At 40.4% G+C, this 18,012-nt stretch overlaps 2 protein-coding genes across 5 annotated transcripts; both read right to left on the bottom strand.

The window, feature by feature from the left end:
* Window positions 1-769: 769 nt before the first annotated feature.
* Window positions 770-16,104, bottom strand: PLSCR3 (phospholipid scramblase 3). 3 transcript variants are annotated; one of them, XM_051995846.1, is made up of 8 exons: window positions 9,578-16,104; window positions 9,127-9,181; window positions 8,554-8,759; window positions 7,832-7,874; window positions 6,019-6,239; window positions 5,581-5,742; window positions 3,966-4,127; window positions 770-2,478 (listed from the first exon to the last, which is right to left on the bottom strand). In XM_051995846.1, exons 2-8 carry the CDS (start codon window positions 9,131-9,133, stop codon window positions 2,392-2,394), a joined length of 888 nt encoding a protein of 295 aa, XP_051851806.1. In that variant the 5' UTR covers window positions 9,134-9,181; window positions 9,578-16,104; the 3' UTR covers window positions 770-2,391. The 3 variants fall into 3 exon arrangements, with proteins under 3 accessions (XP_051851806.1, XP_051851804.1, XP_051851807.1); XM_051995844.1 differs by lacking the exon at window positions 9,578-16,104 and having other exon boundaries at window positions 9,127-9,521; XM_051995847.1 differs by lacking the exons at window positions 770-2,478; window positions 9,578-16,104 and adding an exon at window positions 2,595-3,769 and having other exon boundaries at window positions 9,127-9,520.
* A 102-nt stretch (window positions 16,105-16,206) lies between these two features.
* On the bottom strand, window positions 16,207-17,861 carry TMEM256 (transmembrane protein 256). 2 transcript variants are annotated; one of them, XM_051995852.1, is made up of 4 exons: window positions 17,658-17,801; window positions 17,274-17,305; window positions 16,840-16,920; window positions 16,207-16,553 (listed from the first exon to the last, which is right to left on the bottom strand). In XM_051995852.1, the coding sequence occupies exons 1-4, from the start codon at window positions 17,740-17,742 to the stop codon at window positions 16,410-16,412; spliced, it is 342 nt and encodes a 113-aa protein (XP_051851812.1). In that variant the 5' UTR covers window positions 17,743-17,801; the 3' UTR covers window positions 16,207-16,409. The 2 variants fall into 2 exon arrangements, with proteins under 2 accessions (XP_051851812.1, XP_051851811.1); XM_051995851.1 differs by having other exon boundaries at window positions 16,455-16,553; window positions 16,749-16,920; window positions 17,658-17,861.
* Window positions 17,862-18,012: the final 151 nt, after the last annotated feature.

The raw sequence follows: 18,012 nt of genomic DNA, 5'->3' as shown, positions 1-18,012 counted from the left end.
TCCATTTCCCTTCTTTTCCATCATACATTCTTTCTCTACTTCTCTCTTCTATTTTGCCTTCTCCGTCTCTTCCATCCCAAATTCCCATTTTCTCCTTTCTTCCCTCTCTCCCCCACATCTTATCCTCTTTATTAGATGCAAAGAAAAGTTTCAAGACTCAGTTCAGATCCAAGGGAGATCAATTGAAAGTGAAAAATAAGGTTGTAGCTGCTGGAAGTCTGGAATTCTGCAATCCCAAAGGGGAAAAGGATCTGGGGATGGTTTGATAGTGCTCCTGGAGTCTTTAAAAAGGTCTGGGAAACCAGGTACTCGGGTCACACTAAATTCTCTACTCTCCTTTCTAGATGTCTACAAGAATTTTGGTCTTGCCCTCTTTCTGGGTACTCAATCCTCAGGAAATGGCTCCAACCCTTCAAAAATCCAACATTCTATTGCTGTACATTACTGCAGCTGAGTGATGCAATGAAAAAAATCTTGTGTTCAAATCCTGCCTCAAACATTTACTATTTATGTAATGTTGGGCAAGTCATATAATCTTTCTTGTTCTGTTTTTTCATCTGTAAAAACGGGATGATAGCCATCTATCTTATAGGTTGTGAAAATCAAACAATCCTTCACATATGTAATGGGCTTTGCAAACCTTATGCTGATACATAAATGTTAAATATAATAATAATAATAATAATACAGATCCTTTCCTTCTTACCTCTCTGCACCTTCTCTAAAGTTCCAGCCTAACCGGACCCCCAGTGAGACTCAGACCCATGGGTGTGTTAGTAAACATTTAATTAGTCCTCCAAAAATGTGTGCATAACATATTTAAATCTAATCTGCATATTAACATTTTTCCATCGCTTTCTTATATATAGAAAATCAAGAAAACAATAAGTCAAGTCTTGGTTTATAACATCTCCTGATTTCTAAGATGTAAAGCTCACATTGAAAATTTAACAACAGATTCTTGAGCTAGTAAGAGCACACTTTCTCTCACTGTCCCTTTCCCCTCCCTCCCTTCTCCTTCCCCTTATATCTGGTTAGCTTGTAGGAGACACAAGGAGACCAGACAAAAGTACTTGTAGTCCATGTGAGACTTTGCCCTGATTTGGGTCCCAGAGGTAAAAAAAATTTGAGGTAGCAATGATGGGCAAAGAGGACAACATATAGCATATGAGTCTGCCAGGGGAGAAACATCCGATGTTTTCATTGCTTGTAAATGCAGCTATACATTCAGAGTGACAGGTAATATGACTTCTGCTCTCTAGAACCCTGAAGATAAAGTCTGGCCCACAATCAGAACTACACCAGTCTCTATCAGCTCCCAAACCCCCAGGAATCTGAGACTTCAGCCTTTCTCTATCCTCCAAGATTCTTCTCAGAAATCAGGGAAGTTATCCAAGTTTTCATTGTTTCTGTTCACTTAAGTCCTTCATTCTCTCTCTGACCTTTCTTCTTCCTGAAACTGAAGGCCCCTGAGGCATACCTCTGATTCTCTTTCCTGCCCTCCACTCTCTGGAGAGATCCAGCTCCCCATCCCTCCAACTCTTAAGTCCTTTGTAGGTTTTAACTTTTCTTTCATCTGAGCAGCTGCTCTAGGGGTAAACTGCTGGCAAATCCTAGAATGTTATCAATGGAACCTCTCTGTACCTTGAGCCACTAGGTCAGGACTGCTGTCAGAGGATGAAATCTTCATCGTCATTTTCCAGCTTTGATGAAGTATGACACACCAGAAACCTCCCCATAGGAAGGGAGCTTCACTTGGAACTAATAATGTTAATGATACTGAGTTGACCTTTTTCTTTCCTCTCTTACTGCAATCCAGGATAGATTGTTATTTAAGGGAGCAGACTTGGTACCCTAGAACCTGCCTGAGAATGGCAAGTATAAGATATGCAAAAATAGGAAGTGCACAAGATTGGGAATCAGAAGATTTGGGTTGAAATCCCAGATTTGCTGTTAACTATTTGATTTCTTATAAGTCTTCACTTCACTTTTCACTTTCACTCCTCATTTTTGAAACAATAGAAGCTCAAAGACTTCTTCTATCTCTAAATTCTTCTTTTTTAAAAACCTCTAAATTCTAAGACTAAGGCACATTCATTTGGCTCTGCTTAGTTTGCAACAACCCCTACCTAAGAAGCAAGAACTTGATGCTTTAGCATACTCCATCCACAGGAGCCTTGTTTCCCCTACCCTACTGTAAAATTCAAACTGAAATATGTGGCATACCTACTGAAATATGTGGAACACTAGAGATCATTCAATTCAAGAAGCTTTTGGTGCTGTCATCTTCAACTGGATCATGAGAGAAGGCATCTTGGCTTATAGGCAGGGGTCAAAAAGGGTAGTTGTAAATACCTTTATTTTATGTGGGCATAGTCTTCTAACTTTGGATCACGGAAGATTTCTCTTGAGACTTGGTGTGAACATGGTCATAGTTGTCTTGGCTAAAAGTAATGTTGGGAAGCAACTCTCTCTGACCTTGGCAGAATATAGACCAAATGAGATTTTGACCAATTTAAAACAGGAGCTTATCTTCAATTTTCCTTTGTTTCCATACCAAGCCCCCTCTCCAATCCCACATATGAATCTTCTAATTTCCAAAAAGTTAGAAAGCTTTTAATATATATACATATATGTGTGTATGTCTACTTATATGTACATACAATATATGTAAACACACCATACAAAGAAATATCTTCCTTGGTATCCAGGCAGAGGGAGTTGGAAAAATGTTAAATAAAGCATAAGAAAAGCTTCAATAAGAATCAGCTAGGGAAAGGGCAGGAGAAGTAGTATTTGGGGACCTGACAGTCAAGTACTGGGACTCAGTCCCCAAAGAGGTATGTGTGGAGAGTTTTCTAACCTCCTCTTTAAGTGCCATGGGTCTAAAAAAGGTTCCAGGGCTTGGGTTTCATTTAGCCAAGGAAGAAAAGGTATGTCATAAAATGGGGAGGGAGGGGAAAGAGGAAGGGAGAAACACCATCATGAGAGCCAGAAAATTTGGAATTGATCCCTGCCCCCTAACACCAATTCACTGTGTGACTTTGGTCAATTTACTTTTACATGGCCTCAGCTTCCTCATTTATAAAAGGAAGAATTAAAAAGGTTTATGATTCTAGGATTTTTGAGGGGGAGTGGCAGATATAATAAAATCCCCCAACTCCTTACATCTATTTTTCCTTTTGATATTATGATGCTGGGATATAGGATGGGGTTAGATTAGAAGCAGAAGTAGAAACAACAATGTAAATAAGGAGAAGGGGAAGATAGCTAGTGCCTGGAGATAGGAGAATAAGGGATAGAAAAAGAGAGAAATATCAGGAAAAGAGGAGTGAGAATGGTGGAACCTTTATGGAATAAGATACCAATGAGAAGTAGTAATAGCCATCATTGGGAATTTGGGGTTGTGTTGAAAGAGCCAAAAGAGGATGAGATCTTAAACAAAAACTCTTAGCATTCAGCACATGCAACATTTGTTCGTCCCCACTCCTTGTAGAAAACAGAGCCTCATTCTTCATAATGAAGGCTTTCAAAGTTTCTTTGGGGTGCCCAAGCCCTAGCCTCCACTCCTAGATTTGTCTCCTCAAGGCACCATCATCTTGAAGAATGGTAGCGGCCATCTTTGATCCTGGGGCCAGGCCAGGGTAGTGGCAGATGTCTTGGAATGCTGTGGCCAGGATATCTATCTTTGATTACATGGGCATCTCTAACTGGTGATGACTGAGGGCCCCGAATTGGCATCTCCTGGCTTCTCAAAAAACATGTAATCCTGGGAGGGGGAGCCAATAGGGAACCAATAAGAGGAATCCTAACATAGAATGATCCCCATCCATGTTTTCCCAAAGGATTGTCCCTCTCCATTTGCCCATTTCTTTTCTCACATAATCCACCCTAAATCCCATACCCTTGAAAAAAACAAGACACCCCAAAAGAGATGAGAGAGAACATAGGATATGAGCACTCACAATGAGAAAGGCTGCCCCCAGCAGCACAGCCTTCAATCGAACATCAAGGTCCAGGGGGAACTGGAGGCCAAACTGGTCTGCATCAGTGAGGGCCTCTGGCACAATGCCTCCCCACTGTTTACTGATCCGACCCACACTCCGAGATTCATCCTTGGTCTTCACCTGATGACCAGGAGGGAAGTGATGAGCCATGAAGCATGAAAAAGAATATTTGCTATATGAGAAATCTACCCCCTCTTGTCCCCTGGCTAGAACACTGACAGGTCCACAATGAATTGCCAAAAAACAAAACAAAACAAAAAAAAGATTTTGGACAATCTTAAACTTATGGAACTATTATTTATAAACTGATCTAAACCCCTCAAATATTTTCATACTTCTTTGGAGTAATTAATTACTTTCATTTACAGCATAGATATGGTGTTGCAAAGAAGCTCTTTTATTTATCCCAAAGCTACTGCTTTTGAACTGATTCTTAGAGTCCCTGAAAATTCTTCTGTTTGGAGATAATGGTGAACACAGTCACATTTCAGCTTGACTATAGTCTTTGCCATTTCAAGCCCCACTCTTCCCACTTTCTTTTCCTCCTTAAACATTTTCTAAAATACTTTATCTAGAAATCTAACTCTGGTTCCATAATATGTTATTCTGTATCACACTTATTTTTGGTATACATTATATCTCATCATTAAATATAAGCTGAGAGCAGCTATTTCAGCTAATATCTTTGTATTGACAGAATCTGAGTTTGAATCTCAATTTTGCTACATACTATCTATGTGATCTTGCACAAGTTAAAGTAATTAATTTTTAACTATTTAGTGACTGAATAGTTATTAGTTATTGATACTCTGGCATCAGCTTTTTAATCTTAAAGTGAAGGGGTTAGATTAGATACAGACCAAAATTCTTTTTCCAAATCTTGTGATTTTGGTGATGAGTACTTTTTTTTTTTTTTTTTTTTTTTAAAAAAGGGGAAGGATTAAACACTTTTATGAATCTCATCAGTCTTACCTGTAAAATGAAAAGGTTGGACTAGGTGGCCTATTAGGGTCATTGCAGACTACTAAATTGACTTTCTTATGAAATCAATTGAATGCCAATGCTTATGAGCTTGAGTACTGCAAAGTGGTTTTTCTTCCTGGCAATTATTGGATAACCAATGGAATGCTAAAACAGTATTATTGTAATAAAAATCTTCTCTAAAAAGACAGTAAAAACTATAAGTTCTCCTTCCAAAGTTCATTAAAACATCATTACCAAGAAAGTAGCTACTTTGACAAGTATTGGCATGTTACAGCAGGTCACAATCTGGCATCACAGAAATAGCCATTGCATTAGACTATAGGGATTACCGTCTTATGAAGGAAAATATCTTTATCATAGTGGCAACCATATTGGATTTTGATGTTGGTATTAGAGATCTTAGAACTGGCCATCTTGCTTTCTAGGAATGACCATTTTAGATCATCAAGATAAGTATGTTAGACTGTTGAGTACTTCTCTGTTTATGGAAGGTAACAAGCCTGTTTTATGTGGTATACAATATTAAATTCCAGAGTTTTCACTGGTTCTCTGAATTCCGTTGTCATAATTCTTGCCTCTTAATCCCTACCTCAAAGTTGGTGTCATTGCCACAACCACAGGCACAGCATGGCCCCACAACTCGAAGCAGTGTCTGGCGATCTGCATCCTGAATTGAGAACTTGGGCAGGAAGGGATGCCAAGTCTGTAGTACATGCCCAACAGTTGTGCCAGGGGGAGCTTGTACTTCCAGCTAAGGCCATGAGAAGACAGAATCACAACAGGTTTCAAGCTTTCCAGTCCCCAATCCAGGCCCCAGTTTCTTTGTGGGTCTGTACCCATGGTAGAAGAAGACTATCAGATTTAAGACCTCTCAGTCTCTCAATCTAGTTCCCCCAAGTCTCAACATCGCTAGTTCTAGACTTCTGTCTCCCAGATTCCAATTATTTTCCCCATCACTCTTTTGGATTCTACCTCTAAGTAGTCCACAAACCCTAGTTCTCCTCAAGTCTCAGACATCCAGGCCCACCTCCTGAAGGCAACAGGGACAGCAGCAGGACCCACAATGCAGAGGTCGGATTAAGTGCAGGACCTCCCGATTCCTGGGATCAGCCACACGGATACGCATGGGCCGGCGAGCCCCACAGCAGAGACGGGCACAGCAGCTGCTTTCCTCAACTGCTTGGCCCAGTAGTATCCCTGCTCCAGAATGTAGCTCATATCGGTTACAGATATCCCAGCCAAAAAATGCTAAGAGCAAGAAGCAAGATGGCAATGGGGAGAAGAAAATACAGGGAAATTAGCACTAAATTTCTGAGGTTACTTCCAGGCATCCATTCACTCATTCAATAAGCCTTTACTAAGAATTTACTATTTACTAGACATTATGCTGATTATGAAACAAGGACAAAAATTAAATTGTTCCTGCCCTCTGGGAATAGCAATCTATTGGGAGTTGTGAAGAAACAATATGAAAAAAAGTACCAAATATAAGCAAAGAAATATCTGATGATGAGGAAAGAACAAGTCAAGCAGGTTTTTTGTACAAGATTGAGCTTAACATGGAAGGAATTTAGGGATTCTATAAGCTAAAGGTGAGTAAGGGGGAAATTCTAGCAAAGGCAATGAGACAGAAGATGTAATGCTGTCTATGAGGTAACAGAAAGCAAGCCAATTTGTTGGAATAGAGTTTGTGAAGAGGAATAAAATGAAATAATCCAGGAAAGAGAGACTGAAGTCAGAATGTAAAGGGCTTTAAATGACAATTATCTAAGGAGCAATTAAGAGCTACTGGAACTTCTGAACAGAGGAATAACAAGGTCAAACTTTTGGCAGAATTGTAGATTGGGTGAGGAGAAATGATGCAAAGAGACTGATTAGAGATTCTTGTGGTAGTTCAGGCCAGATGTGATGAGACAGATGGGAGAAGTGTGGGAAAGGTAGAATGAACAAGATTTGGCAACTGATTTGCATACAAAGAGTAAGAAAGAAAGAAAAGGACACCTCTGAAGCTTTGTTTATAAGAGTGGTACCTTCAGCAAAAATAAGGATATCAGAAAGAATGGAGGTTGGGGCAGAGAACAGATAATGAACTCTGTTTGATAATTGCTAACCTTAAAATGCCCATGAGATATCAGATTGGCAATGTGCCGTGTGGGGTATAAGAACAATGGAATATTACTCTGATACAAGAAATAATCATTGTGAAAAATACAGAGAATCATAAGAAGAGTAAGATCAATACACATACAATGAGATAAGCAAAACCAAAAAAACAGTATACATGAATACTTAAACAATGTAAGTGGATAAAATAAATTGAAACTGAATATTACATTGAAATATACATAATATAATTTCCTGTCTTTTTAGAAGTGAGGAGTGTGGAATGATGCCAACAACGTTGGACTTGATCTCTATGTTGCTTAGTTTTGCTGAACTACAACTTTTTTCCTTTCTTTTTTATTCTTTGTTATTAGGGATTCATCACTGAGGGGAAGAAATGAGAAAAAAAAAAAGCATTGTAAAATGACAGTGATGTAAAAACAAAAGATAACAACAAAAAAAAAATTTTTTAAGAAAATGTCCAATTGTCTATTAGGAAAGAATGCAACTGAGGGATTCTAGGACTATAGATATATGTGTATCTGGGAGTAATTGGCCTAAAAATGATAGGTGAACCTACAGGGAACTGATAAAATGACTTCGAGAAGAAGATGCAGGCTCTCCTCATTTTTTTATCCTACTAATTTCTAGCCGTGAAATTTCCTTTCCCAGCTCCTACTTCAACCATTCTCTAATCTATCATTTTCTATATCTGGGTACAATCATACCCCACTTACCCTTCACCCGCTCAATCTTCTGATGAATCAGGATCTGATCAATCTAGAAAGAGAGACATATACAAACATACTTATCTGCTACCCCATAGAGCTAGAAAGAAAGCCTAAATTTCCAGCTATATTCCCTACTACTTTCTCTTTCATGCCTTTTTAGTTCTTCCTCCCCAACTTATGCAAATTCTATCATCCTTTAAGACTCTAGTTCTTCTTCCCAGAACTCTTTTCTGATTCATTACTACCACAATCTCCTTTCAAAAGTAAGTTTTTCTCCTTCTTATTCTCTAGAACTTTATACCTCTCATGTCACTTACATTATGCATGGTCTTATCTCCTTTATCAGAGTATAAACTCCTTGAAGCCAAGGACTATAATTTTATATATATATACAAATAATTCATTTTGTATCACTATTCCATCCCACCCAAGTAACAATCTACAATCTCTATTTCCTTAGCTAAAATATGGGCATAATATTTGGATTTAACCTATTGAACACCACACTGTAAGGATTACATGAAATAATAGGATCTGGATTCTAAGTCTCTCTGTGATCCTAACTAAGACCACAGAGCCTTCCTCCCTCATATTTCTAACTTGCCTGTATAATATTTGGATTTAACCTATTGCACACCACAGTGTAAGGACTACATGAAATAATGTGTGTGAGAAAAAGACTTAGGATCCAGATGACAGAGCTTTCCTCGCCCATATTTCTAACTCACCTGTATAAGGAATTCCAGGCCAGAAGGGACTCCAGGCAACTGCAGAAAGGGAACAGTAACTGGTTCTGGTTCCAAGGGGGCCACAGGACCAGGGGAAGGGAAGAGGTTGACAATGTGGCCTGGGGCAGGTGCAGGATTGGAATATGAGGTAGACTGGGTCACTGGGTATGGGGGTGATGGGGCATAGCCTTTGGGGGGTAAATAACCTGTAGGAAGGTGATATGGAAGAGGGAAATAGTGAGTAGAGTGACCTCCTTGCCTTTTTCAAGTTCCCCCAGAGAACTAAGGGGAAACACACAGAGGAAGGAAGAAATGAAAAAACAATTAAACAAACACCTGGAGACAAAGATGGAGGAGGTAGAACGGAGAGAAGGTTCAACTACATTCACAGGAGATGTCTCCCTTGATATCCCATTCCTAACCTTCAAGTCAAAGGTTAAGAGATAAAAGAATGAAGGATAACTGGAGGTTTGCCCATCCTCACTTATCCCTCTGATAGAATCCCTCCCATCCCTGCCCAGTAACCATTCTGCCCTAGGAATTCCTAATTACCTCCATAGATGATACCCTTACCTGCCATGGAGGGGGTGTTATCAGTGGGATGTCAATGTCCCTCGAGGAGTGTCTTCTAGAGAAAGAGCCGAGGAGGAAAAGTGATAGAGAGAAAAAGAGAAAAAGGAGCCAAGCGATATAGCAGAGGCACAAATCTGGGACCAGGAGAAAGGCGGGGTCGGCACTGCGGCTCACTCAGAGAAACAGGAAAAGTGGACGCAGGAATCCGAAATGTCGGCGTGGGACTGAGGGGTGGGTAGATGGAGGGGAGGAGGCAGGGTGTAGAAGCAGCAGCCCTACAAGGAACCCAGGTGTCCTGGAACCCCGGGGTCCCAGTCACACCAGTCCTAGGACCCTCCACTCGCCTGTCTCTTTGTTCTCTTATCCCTCCCCGCCGTATCCCTCCCTTCCTCCCTCCGATCCCGCCCTGCTCGATTTCCCTCCCCGCCCTAATCTAATGGTCCCAGCTTACAATAGGCAGCCCCGAATTCCAGGTTTGCCGGGAATCCCAGGAGGGTTCGGGAGGGGTAAACTATATTCAGATCCGACCGAGCCCTCGAACTGCTCTACCGCCTACATTTTTGGCTAGGCCAGAACACTAGTGCCGGCCCTCCGGGCAGGGTGGGAAAAGAGAGGACACGCAGCTGCTTGCTTTGAGTCCCTTCCCACCCTTCCCACCCTTCCCCTTCTTTCCGGATCTTCTCCACCAACTGCGAGAATGGAAACGGAAGGGAGAGAGGTCGGAAAAGTGAAAGGACGAAGGACTAGACTGAAAGACAGGCTCTCCCTGCCCGCAGCCTATCTCTTTCTTCTTCTGCTCTAAATCTGTGATGCTGTGAGATCTAGTGACCACTCAAGCAACTGAGCCGCAGACATCTGGAGGTGACTTGTTTTGGTAGCGCCTACAGGCACCTTGGTTCATGCTCAGTGAGTCATTCTAGTAGTGGAGAGGCGGAAGGAGGGGGAGAAACACAAATTTGAGACATGAATCAGTCAAGTTGTATTTATTTAGCACATGCTCTCTGCTTCGGATGAGAAGAGCCAGGTTTGTAAAAGGGGCAATGAAAGGGTCGGGGCCAGTTTCTTCTGCAGGAAAATGATACCCCTTCCTTCCCCCGGTACTGGGTTGGAGGTGGCGGCTTATAGAGAGCCCACTTATGCTAATTAGCCAACCTTAGGGTGTTGGATGTCGATATGCAAATTGACCAACCCTAAAATGGAGGGCGGGATACTGATATGCAGAAAAGGGAGTGAGTTTTCTGGAAAAAGTTACTGTGGTTTGGAGGAGTCGTCACACTGTATGTACACTTCCATCACATGACTGCAGCGCCCCCTACTGGTAAATACAGGAACTATGACCTCTGAAGCCATTTCATGCATTTTGATTCCCTTTCTAATTCTCACATAGCGCTTAAGAGTGAATCAATCAATATTTATCAACCACCTACTATGTACGTTTTCCACACCCATATCTGCTGGTCTTTAGCTCACACAATGTGAGACCATATTTTTCCCTATCCTACAGACTACCTTAGGTTGTACATCTTTATTAAAAACTCAAAGGAGGTAGTGTAGAAGATCTGAAAGGAAATTTGGAACCCAGGCTCTAACTAGGTGTATGTGGTCAAACTGTTTCTTCTCCCTGGGCTTCAGTGATCTCTTCTATAAAATAAATTAGGCAGATTGTCATTGAAGACCCTGCCAGTTCTGATATTCTGAATCTACATAGAATTCTATTGGCTCAGGTACCACTTTTTTCTGACCTCCCCAATTGCTAGTGCCCTTCCTTATTGACAACTTTATTATTTAATAACTGCATTTAAATTGTATTTATTCAATAGATTCGTGTAGGGAAGGGGAGGGGGGATGAGCTTTCATATGTTGTCTAGTATGTTTGTGTCGGGCATTGTACTAAGCAAGTAAAGCCCTGGAGTCAAAAAAATTTGAGCTCCAATCTGGCCTATATATATGACTAGTTGTGTGACCCTGGGCAAGTTAACTTCCATTTGCCTCAGTTTCTTCAACTTTAAAATGGGGATAATAATAGTACCTACTTCCCAAACCAGTTGTTAGGATCAAATGAAATAAAGTTTAGAATAGTGCATAGGAGGCATATGCAAATGTTTATTATTATTACAGGTATTAGCTAATTTCTTTTTTACAAATATTATCTCATTTGATACATCACCTCATCTTGCTCATCCAATGGCCAGGTTCCCTTTAATTGCATCACAGAAAGTGTTCTCACAGGTGTGAACATCATGTTATCTCATTAACACCTCTGTGATTAACCTGTGATAACATCCCTCAATGTTAACTGTGACTAGAGGGAGAGGGAGAAGAAGGAATACCAGATACCCAATTTCTTTCATATATGTATATGTTGTAATCTCCCTCATGCAAATCGAGAATCTTCAGAGTAGGAATTGTTTCTTTTTTTTGTATCCATATTTCCAGCCTTTAGATGTGTCTGGCACATAATAGCTGTTTAATAAATACTTATTGGTTTATTGGATACATCTAAAGTCAAGATATTCATCTTCCTTTTTAGGCTATTATGGATTCTTCCATTTCAAGGTTAAACTTGTTTGCAATCTTGGTATTTTTTCTTCCTCTTTCCCTTCCACCTTCAAGTGGAAGTCTTGTCCATTCTGTCTTTAAAATGTTTCTAGGACCAGCCCTGAATTCAGGAGCACCTGAGTTCAAATCTGATCTCAAGACACTTAACACTTCCTAGCTGTGTGATCTTGCACAAGTCACTTAATTCAGATTGCCTCCGCCAAAAAAAAAAAAAAAAAAGTTCCTAGGATTTTAGATTTTGTCTCCATTTTCATAGCCCTTTTTTTTCTTTTGCCAGGAAATTGGAGTTAAGTGACTTACCCAGAGCCACTCAACTAGTAAGTGTTAAATGTCTGAGGTCAATTTTAAATTCAGATCCTCCTGACTCTAGTGCAGGAGCTCTCTGCACTGAGCCATCTAGCTGCCCTACCCATTTGCATTCTATTACATTGATTCTCATTTACTGAGCACTTACTATGTGCAAGTGTTGTGTTGGAGGGGAGTGTAGTGGGACATAAATATGTCAGGGGAGATGTGACTCAAATATATACAACTGGAATCAAGGTTGAGTGTGAAAATGGAAGATACAAATATGAGAATTCAGACAAGGAAAAGATTGCCATGAAGAAGTTGGCTTTTCAGGTCAGTTTCTATGGGTTTCAATTGGAGAGATGCAGAGAAATGACATTTCAGGCCAAAGAAATACAATAAGCAAAAATGTAATAAGACAAGAAACTGTAGCAGTTTCAAGGAATTGGGATGGAATGTAGACTATAGGAAGGGGAATAGAGTAAGATAAGGGTGGAAAAGTAAATTGGAATCAGACTGAACAGGATTTAAATACCAGTTTAAGAAGGCTAGACTTAGCCATAGGAAAAGATGCTCCAAGTCATTATTAATCAGAGAAATACAAATTAAGACAACTTTGAGATACCACTACACACCTGTCAGACTGGCTAGAATGACAGGGAAAGATAATGTGGAATGTTGGAGGGGATGTGGGAAAACAGGGACATTAACACATTGTTGGTGGAATTGTGAATATATCCAGCCATTCTGGAGAGCGATTTGGAGCTGTGCTCAGAAAGTTATCAAACTGTGCATACCCTTTGATCCAGCAGTGTTACTACTGGGCTTATATCCCAATGAGATATTAAAGAAGGGAAAAGGTCCTGTATGTGCAAGAATGTTTGTGGCAGTCCTCTTTGTAGTGGCCAGAAACTGGAAACTGAGTAGATGCCCATCAATTGGAGAATGGCTGAATAAATTGTGGTATATGAATATTATGGAATATTATGGAATATTATTGTTCAGTAAGAAATGACCAACAGGATGATTTTAGAAAGGCCTGGAGAGACTTACACGAACTGATGCTGAATGAAATGAGCAGAACCAGGAGATCATTATATACTTCAACGACAATACTATATGATGATCAGCTCTGATGGACCTGGCCATCTTCAGCAATGAGATGAACCAAATCAGTTCCAATGGAGCAGTAATGAACTGAACCAGTTACACCCAGCGAAAGAACTCTGGGAGATGACTAAGAACCATTACATTGAATTCCCAATCCCTATATTTTTGCCTGCCTGCTTTTTTTATTTCCTTCACAGGCTAATTGTACAGTATTTCACAGTCCGACTCTTTTTGTACAGCAAAATAACAGTTTGGACATGTAAACTTATTTTGTATTTAATTTATGCTTTAATATATTTAACATGTATTGGTCATCCTGCCATCTAGGAGAGGGGGTGGGGGGAAGGAGGAGAAAAATTGGAACAAAAGGTTTGGCAATTGTTAATGCTGTAAAATTAACCATGCATATAACTTGCAAACAAAAAGCTATTAAAAAAAAAAGAAAGAAAAGAAATAATTGTTTATCTAAGAACTATTATGGCTGCACCCAAAAAAAAAAAAAAAAAAGGCTAGACTTTATGTAGTAACCTTTAGGGAATCACTAGAGGTTTTTGAGAAGAGGAATGACATGATTAGACCTGAGCATCTGATGATTATTCTTAACAGTGGTAACACAACTGAATTGAAGTTATAAGAGATAGTGAGCATCAGAAGGAGGTGGTTGCAGTAAAAATGGAAAAGAGGGCATAGATGTAAAAAAAAAAATTTTTGTGGAAATAGAATTCACAAGGACATGCCTCAGACTCACTTCAATAAATGTTATTATTTACTGTATTTATTTACTAGGTCTTGAGCATATAAAAGACAAAATAAAATTTAAAACTTCCATCACCACCCTCCTCAACATGTATAAGAGGAGGGGGGAAACAACTTGAGTCTATAGTAATAAGGCAGGCTTCTGAAGGAGGTGATATCTGAGGAGATAACTTAGTTTAGAAGATTATTATTTTGAGAGGTTGAAATAAGAAGAGAGTACAATCCAGGTGAGAGATGGATATGAAATGCCAAATTGGAGAAGAGTTATTAATTCACTTTAAAACAGATTGGGACATGAAGGGGAAGAATATGAAATAATGTCAGGGTAGGTTAGAGACAGATTAGGGAAGACCTTAAATGCCTGTCCAAAAGTTTTTATTTTATCCTAGAAGCTATAAAAAGTTAAGAAAATGATGTGGTTTGTCCCTCCCTTACAAACTCTGCTTGTGAGGTCAAGGGGTAAGGGAACTGCAAGAGAAATACCCATGAGGCAGAGAGAGTCAAGAAATGCAGAGGAAGGAAGCTAGGAAAAAACCAGTTTATTTACCATATATTCACAACCAGAAATAGCTCTGGTGAGTAAGGGATCCCATCAGGATGGTCCTCAAGTAGAAAGTAGAGAGAGAGATTTGATCATAACGTGAGCCATAAAAAATAAAATGGCCAGACTTGTTTCTCCAGAGCCAGAATTCTGGAGAAGTACACTTGAAACAAAGTGGTAATTCAGATGAATTGATGAGACAATGGTTATCTAGTTTACATATATACTTGGTACTTAGCATGGTGATGTAATGGTTCTCTTATGTTCACACATAATCAGCATGCTGTAATGATGTAATTACAATAAGGTATATGAGCCAACAAGGACTGGAAGAGAGACATTCCATCTTCCACCATCCTGAGGCTCTCCTGCCTCCTACATTCCTCCACTGAGACCAAGGCCCATTTGAAGGTCCCCAAAAAAAACTAGCCTGGCCTCAGGTGAAGGAGACAGATTGTGAAGGAGATAATAAAAACTTTGGACTTTATTCCTGACTATTCTTGTGGTGATTATTCTGCTGAAACCAAAGCCCATTTGGAGGACCTCCAGAGAGCTAGCCTGAACATTATAGGTTTTTTCTTTCTCTAATTCTTAATCAAGAGGATTAGGAATGGTCAAAGACACCAAATTAGCAGGCATACCAAAACAGTCCTTCTGAGGTAGGGGTGGAAGGCTACCTAAGGTTGATAATAAAGGGGTTCTTGAGCTTAGGTCTTCATATACTAACCAGACAACTTAAAACATGTCAGGAAAGTATGCAACTGTGAAAGAGATGGAGCATTTGGAGCACCCCTGATAAGTGAGCCAAAAGTTACAACCCTGTCAAACCCCGGCCATATTCTGCTTTCTCTGTGCCTTAGAATAGGTAGTTCCCTTTGTTTGGAATTCATTTCCAATGCTACCTCTTTCAAAAGGTTTTTTTTAACCCCCTGGCCCTCAATTGTTTGTGTTCTTTCCTCCTTGAAATTAATTTGAATAAATGTATCTATGTACATGTCAAAATCTCTCCTTACCTCACCCACAATAATAAGCAGGGGCTATTTGCTGGAGGTATTTTGAAGACAGAATGGACAAGATTTGGTGCCTAGAAGCAGATGAGAAAGGAAACAAAAACACCAAAGTTTCAACCTTGACTTTAAAAATGGTGGAATTAGTAACATACAGGAAGGTAGATGAATCTATTAGCTTTAGATGTAGATTCCTAGAATGTCAGAGCAGGACAGATTTCTAAGGCACAGTACTTTTTTGAACTAAAGATTATTTTGGGAGCAGTCTGAAGAAAGGAGAGCCTGAAATCAGGAAGGCCAATTAGAAGGGTTATTACAATAACCCAATAGGAGATGATGAAGTCCTGGATTAATAGCAATTTGAATAGAAAGAGGGAGTTGAGTATGAGAGAGGTCAATAAGGTACAATGACAAGACAGCAATTCAATATGGAGTTTGAGAAAATGGGAAAAAATATAAATGAATTTAAGTTTACAAACCTGGATATCTGAGAGACAGAGCTGCCCTTTATGAAAAACTTGAAGACATGATATGTTCTTGGAAAAGATTCTGTTTTAGACATGCTCAGTGTGGAAATGCAGAAATATCTAATGGGAAGTTGGTGTGGTAAGTTTGGAATTGGAGAGATTAATGAGAGTCATTTGTGTAATGTTAGCAGCTGAACCTATCAGGCCAGACAAGAAAACCAAGGGTGTAAGGATAATAGATGATGCTAGCCTAGAAAATGAGATCACCAAAGGAAAGAATATCAAGAAGAGTCCCTCAAGTCAGATTCCTCCCCCACCCTGCCACCCCATGAGATCAATAAAGATGCCAAAGTTTTCTACATTCCATTTTTAATTGCCTTCTCATTCTGAATCTCCAAGCAAAACACAAGCACAGATGGAAAAATCAAGTTCCCAGCATCCCATCTGACACTGGCTTCTCCCAGGAACAGTACCTTTACAAAAATTGGCTTGTGGCTTCATTCCTAAAGAGGATAGTCTGAAGACTGGTCCCTAGGACATTACAGGGGAAGAACTTCAAAGAGTTAGGGCAAGCCAGCCAAGAATAAGCAGGCAGCCCCCCACAGGGGCAATTGACATTGCCTTAGTGTCTTCTGTCAGGGCCTGATAGTAAAAGCTGCCACAGAAGAATGAGATCCCAGAGGTAAGCAGAGTCCCTGCCTGGAAATAAGAAAAGACAGTGAAATTATTCCCAGGAACTGGGAATACGCGATTACCAGAGTTCTATTCCTCCTGTGATATGGGAATCTTCCCACAAATATTCAGTCCTTGATTCATTCCTCCGTATTCTCCCTCTCATTGGCTCGATCCTCCAGCCCTGCCCAGTCACAGCATTCGTTGCCCCAATAAAGGTACCTCTTGTTCCTCGCTGAAAATCAGCTTTTAGTGGAGTTGATAATTGTGCAGGCCAGAAGATGAACAGGTTTGGAGGCATCCTGAAACTTACCCAAACTGGCTTGCTGCAGAGGGGAACGCAAAGCAAAGCCAGACTATGAAAGAAGTGGTGTTTGTTGGTTTTCTCAAAAAGCTAAAAGATGAAAGAAAATGCAACAACTGCATTTTTCTCAGGAATTCATAAATGTAGATCTACAAATTCCCTCTTCACTGTCTTAAACTTTCCCTACTGTATCAAAGCCTTGGTCCTACCTTCTCTAAGAAATAACCAGGTTTCTAGAACCTCTCCCCCACGGAGCAACAGGCAAGTAGCCCACCCCACCTCCACATTTTGGTTTATCCATCCCAAATTCTTTCGGTGGCCCCAATAACTAGGGCTTCTGGGCTCTTCTCTTCGGAATTACTACAGAAGAGGACTAACATCAATTCTCTCACTCCCCACCCCAAAGGCCCAGGATAGCAGCAAAAGTGGGGCAGCTCTTTTACCTCCTTATGATACGAATCCTGGATGTTCGCACCTGTGAAAGAGAAAAGCAGAAATTTATACCGATCTACCAATACAAGTATTTTATGAAATGGAGACCACGCTTGGGATAAAGGGAACCTTCAAATGGGCCCCGACCTGCAGGCTTCTTATTAGGCAAAAAAAAAAAAAAAAAAAAAGTCTTTTATTTCGAAGCCTCTTAACCCATAAAAGTGGTCAAGGACATGCTGGAACCAGACTTTTTAAATCCACCTTCAATCAGTTTAATCCGCCCATCTCCCATACCAATTTGATCCTTTAAAGTCACCCACTTTCAGACCCCTACTCCCAGCCTTCTCCCTTTCAGATCTACATCCATAATTTAAGTCTCGCCCAGGGCTCCTGACCATGCGCTCCGTAAGTGGCCAACCCCAAGGCACTGGCTCCGGACACAGCGCCTAAACGGCGAAAAGCAGCAGAAAGTCCAGCCATGGCACTAAAAGGTCACCGGATTGAGGAATTCCGGATCATAGATCTTAGAGTCTGGCCAATCCCAGTCATCTATGCAAATGAGGTCTTCCACTACCCAATCCTGACTGTGTTAATTTTAGCGTCTACCACCTTCACCCCTCAACCAAGTAGAAAAGATTGTTTGTGAAGCTGCTGATGAATGGCGGAGATGCCCTGCGGGCGGAAGAACTGAAAACCAATTAGAAGATGAGCTAGGGGCGGGTGGAAGCGAAGAGACACCACCCAAGGCTG

The sequence above is a fragment of the Antechinus flavipes genome, chromosome 4 (genome assembly GCF_016432865.1).
Source record: "Antechinus flavipes isolate AdamAnt ecotype Samford, QLD, Australia chromosome 4, AdamAnt_v2, whole genome shotgun sequence".
Taxonomy (NCBI): Eukaryota; Metazoa; Chordata; class Mammalia; order Dasyuromorphia; family Dasyuridae; genus Antechinus; species Antechinus flavipes.
This window is presented reverse-complemented; position numbering and strand designations above follow the sequence as displayed.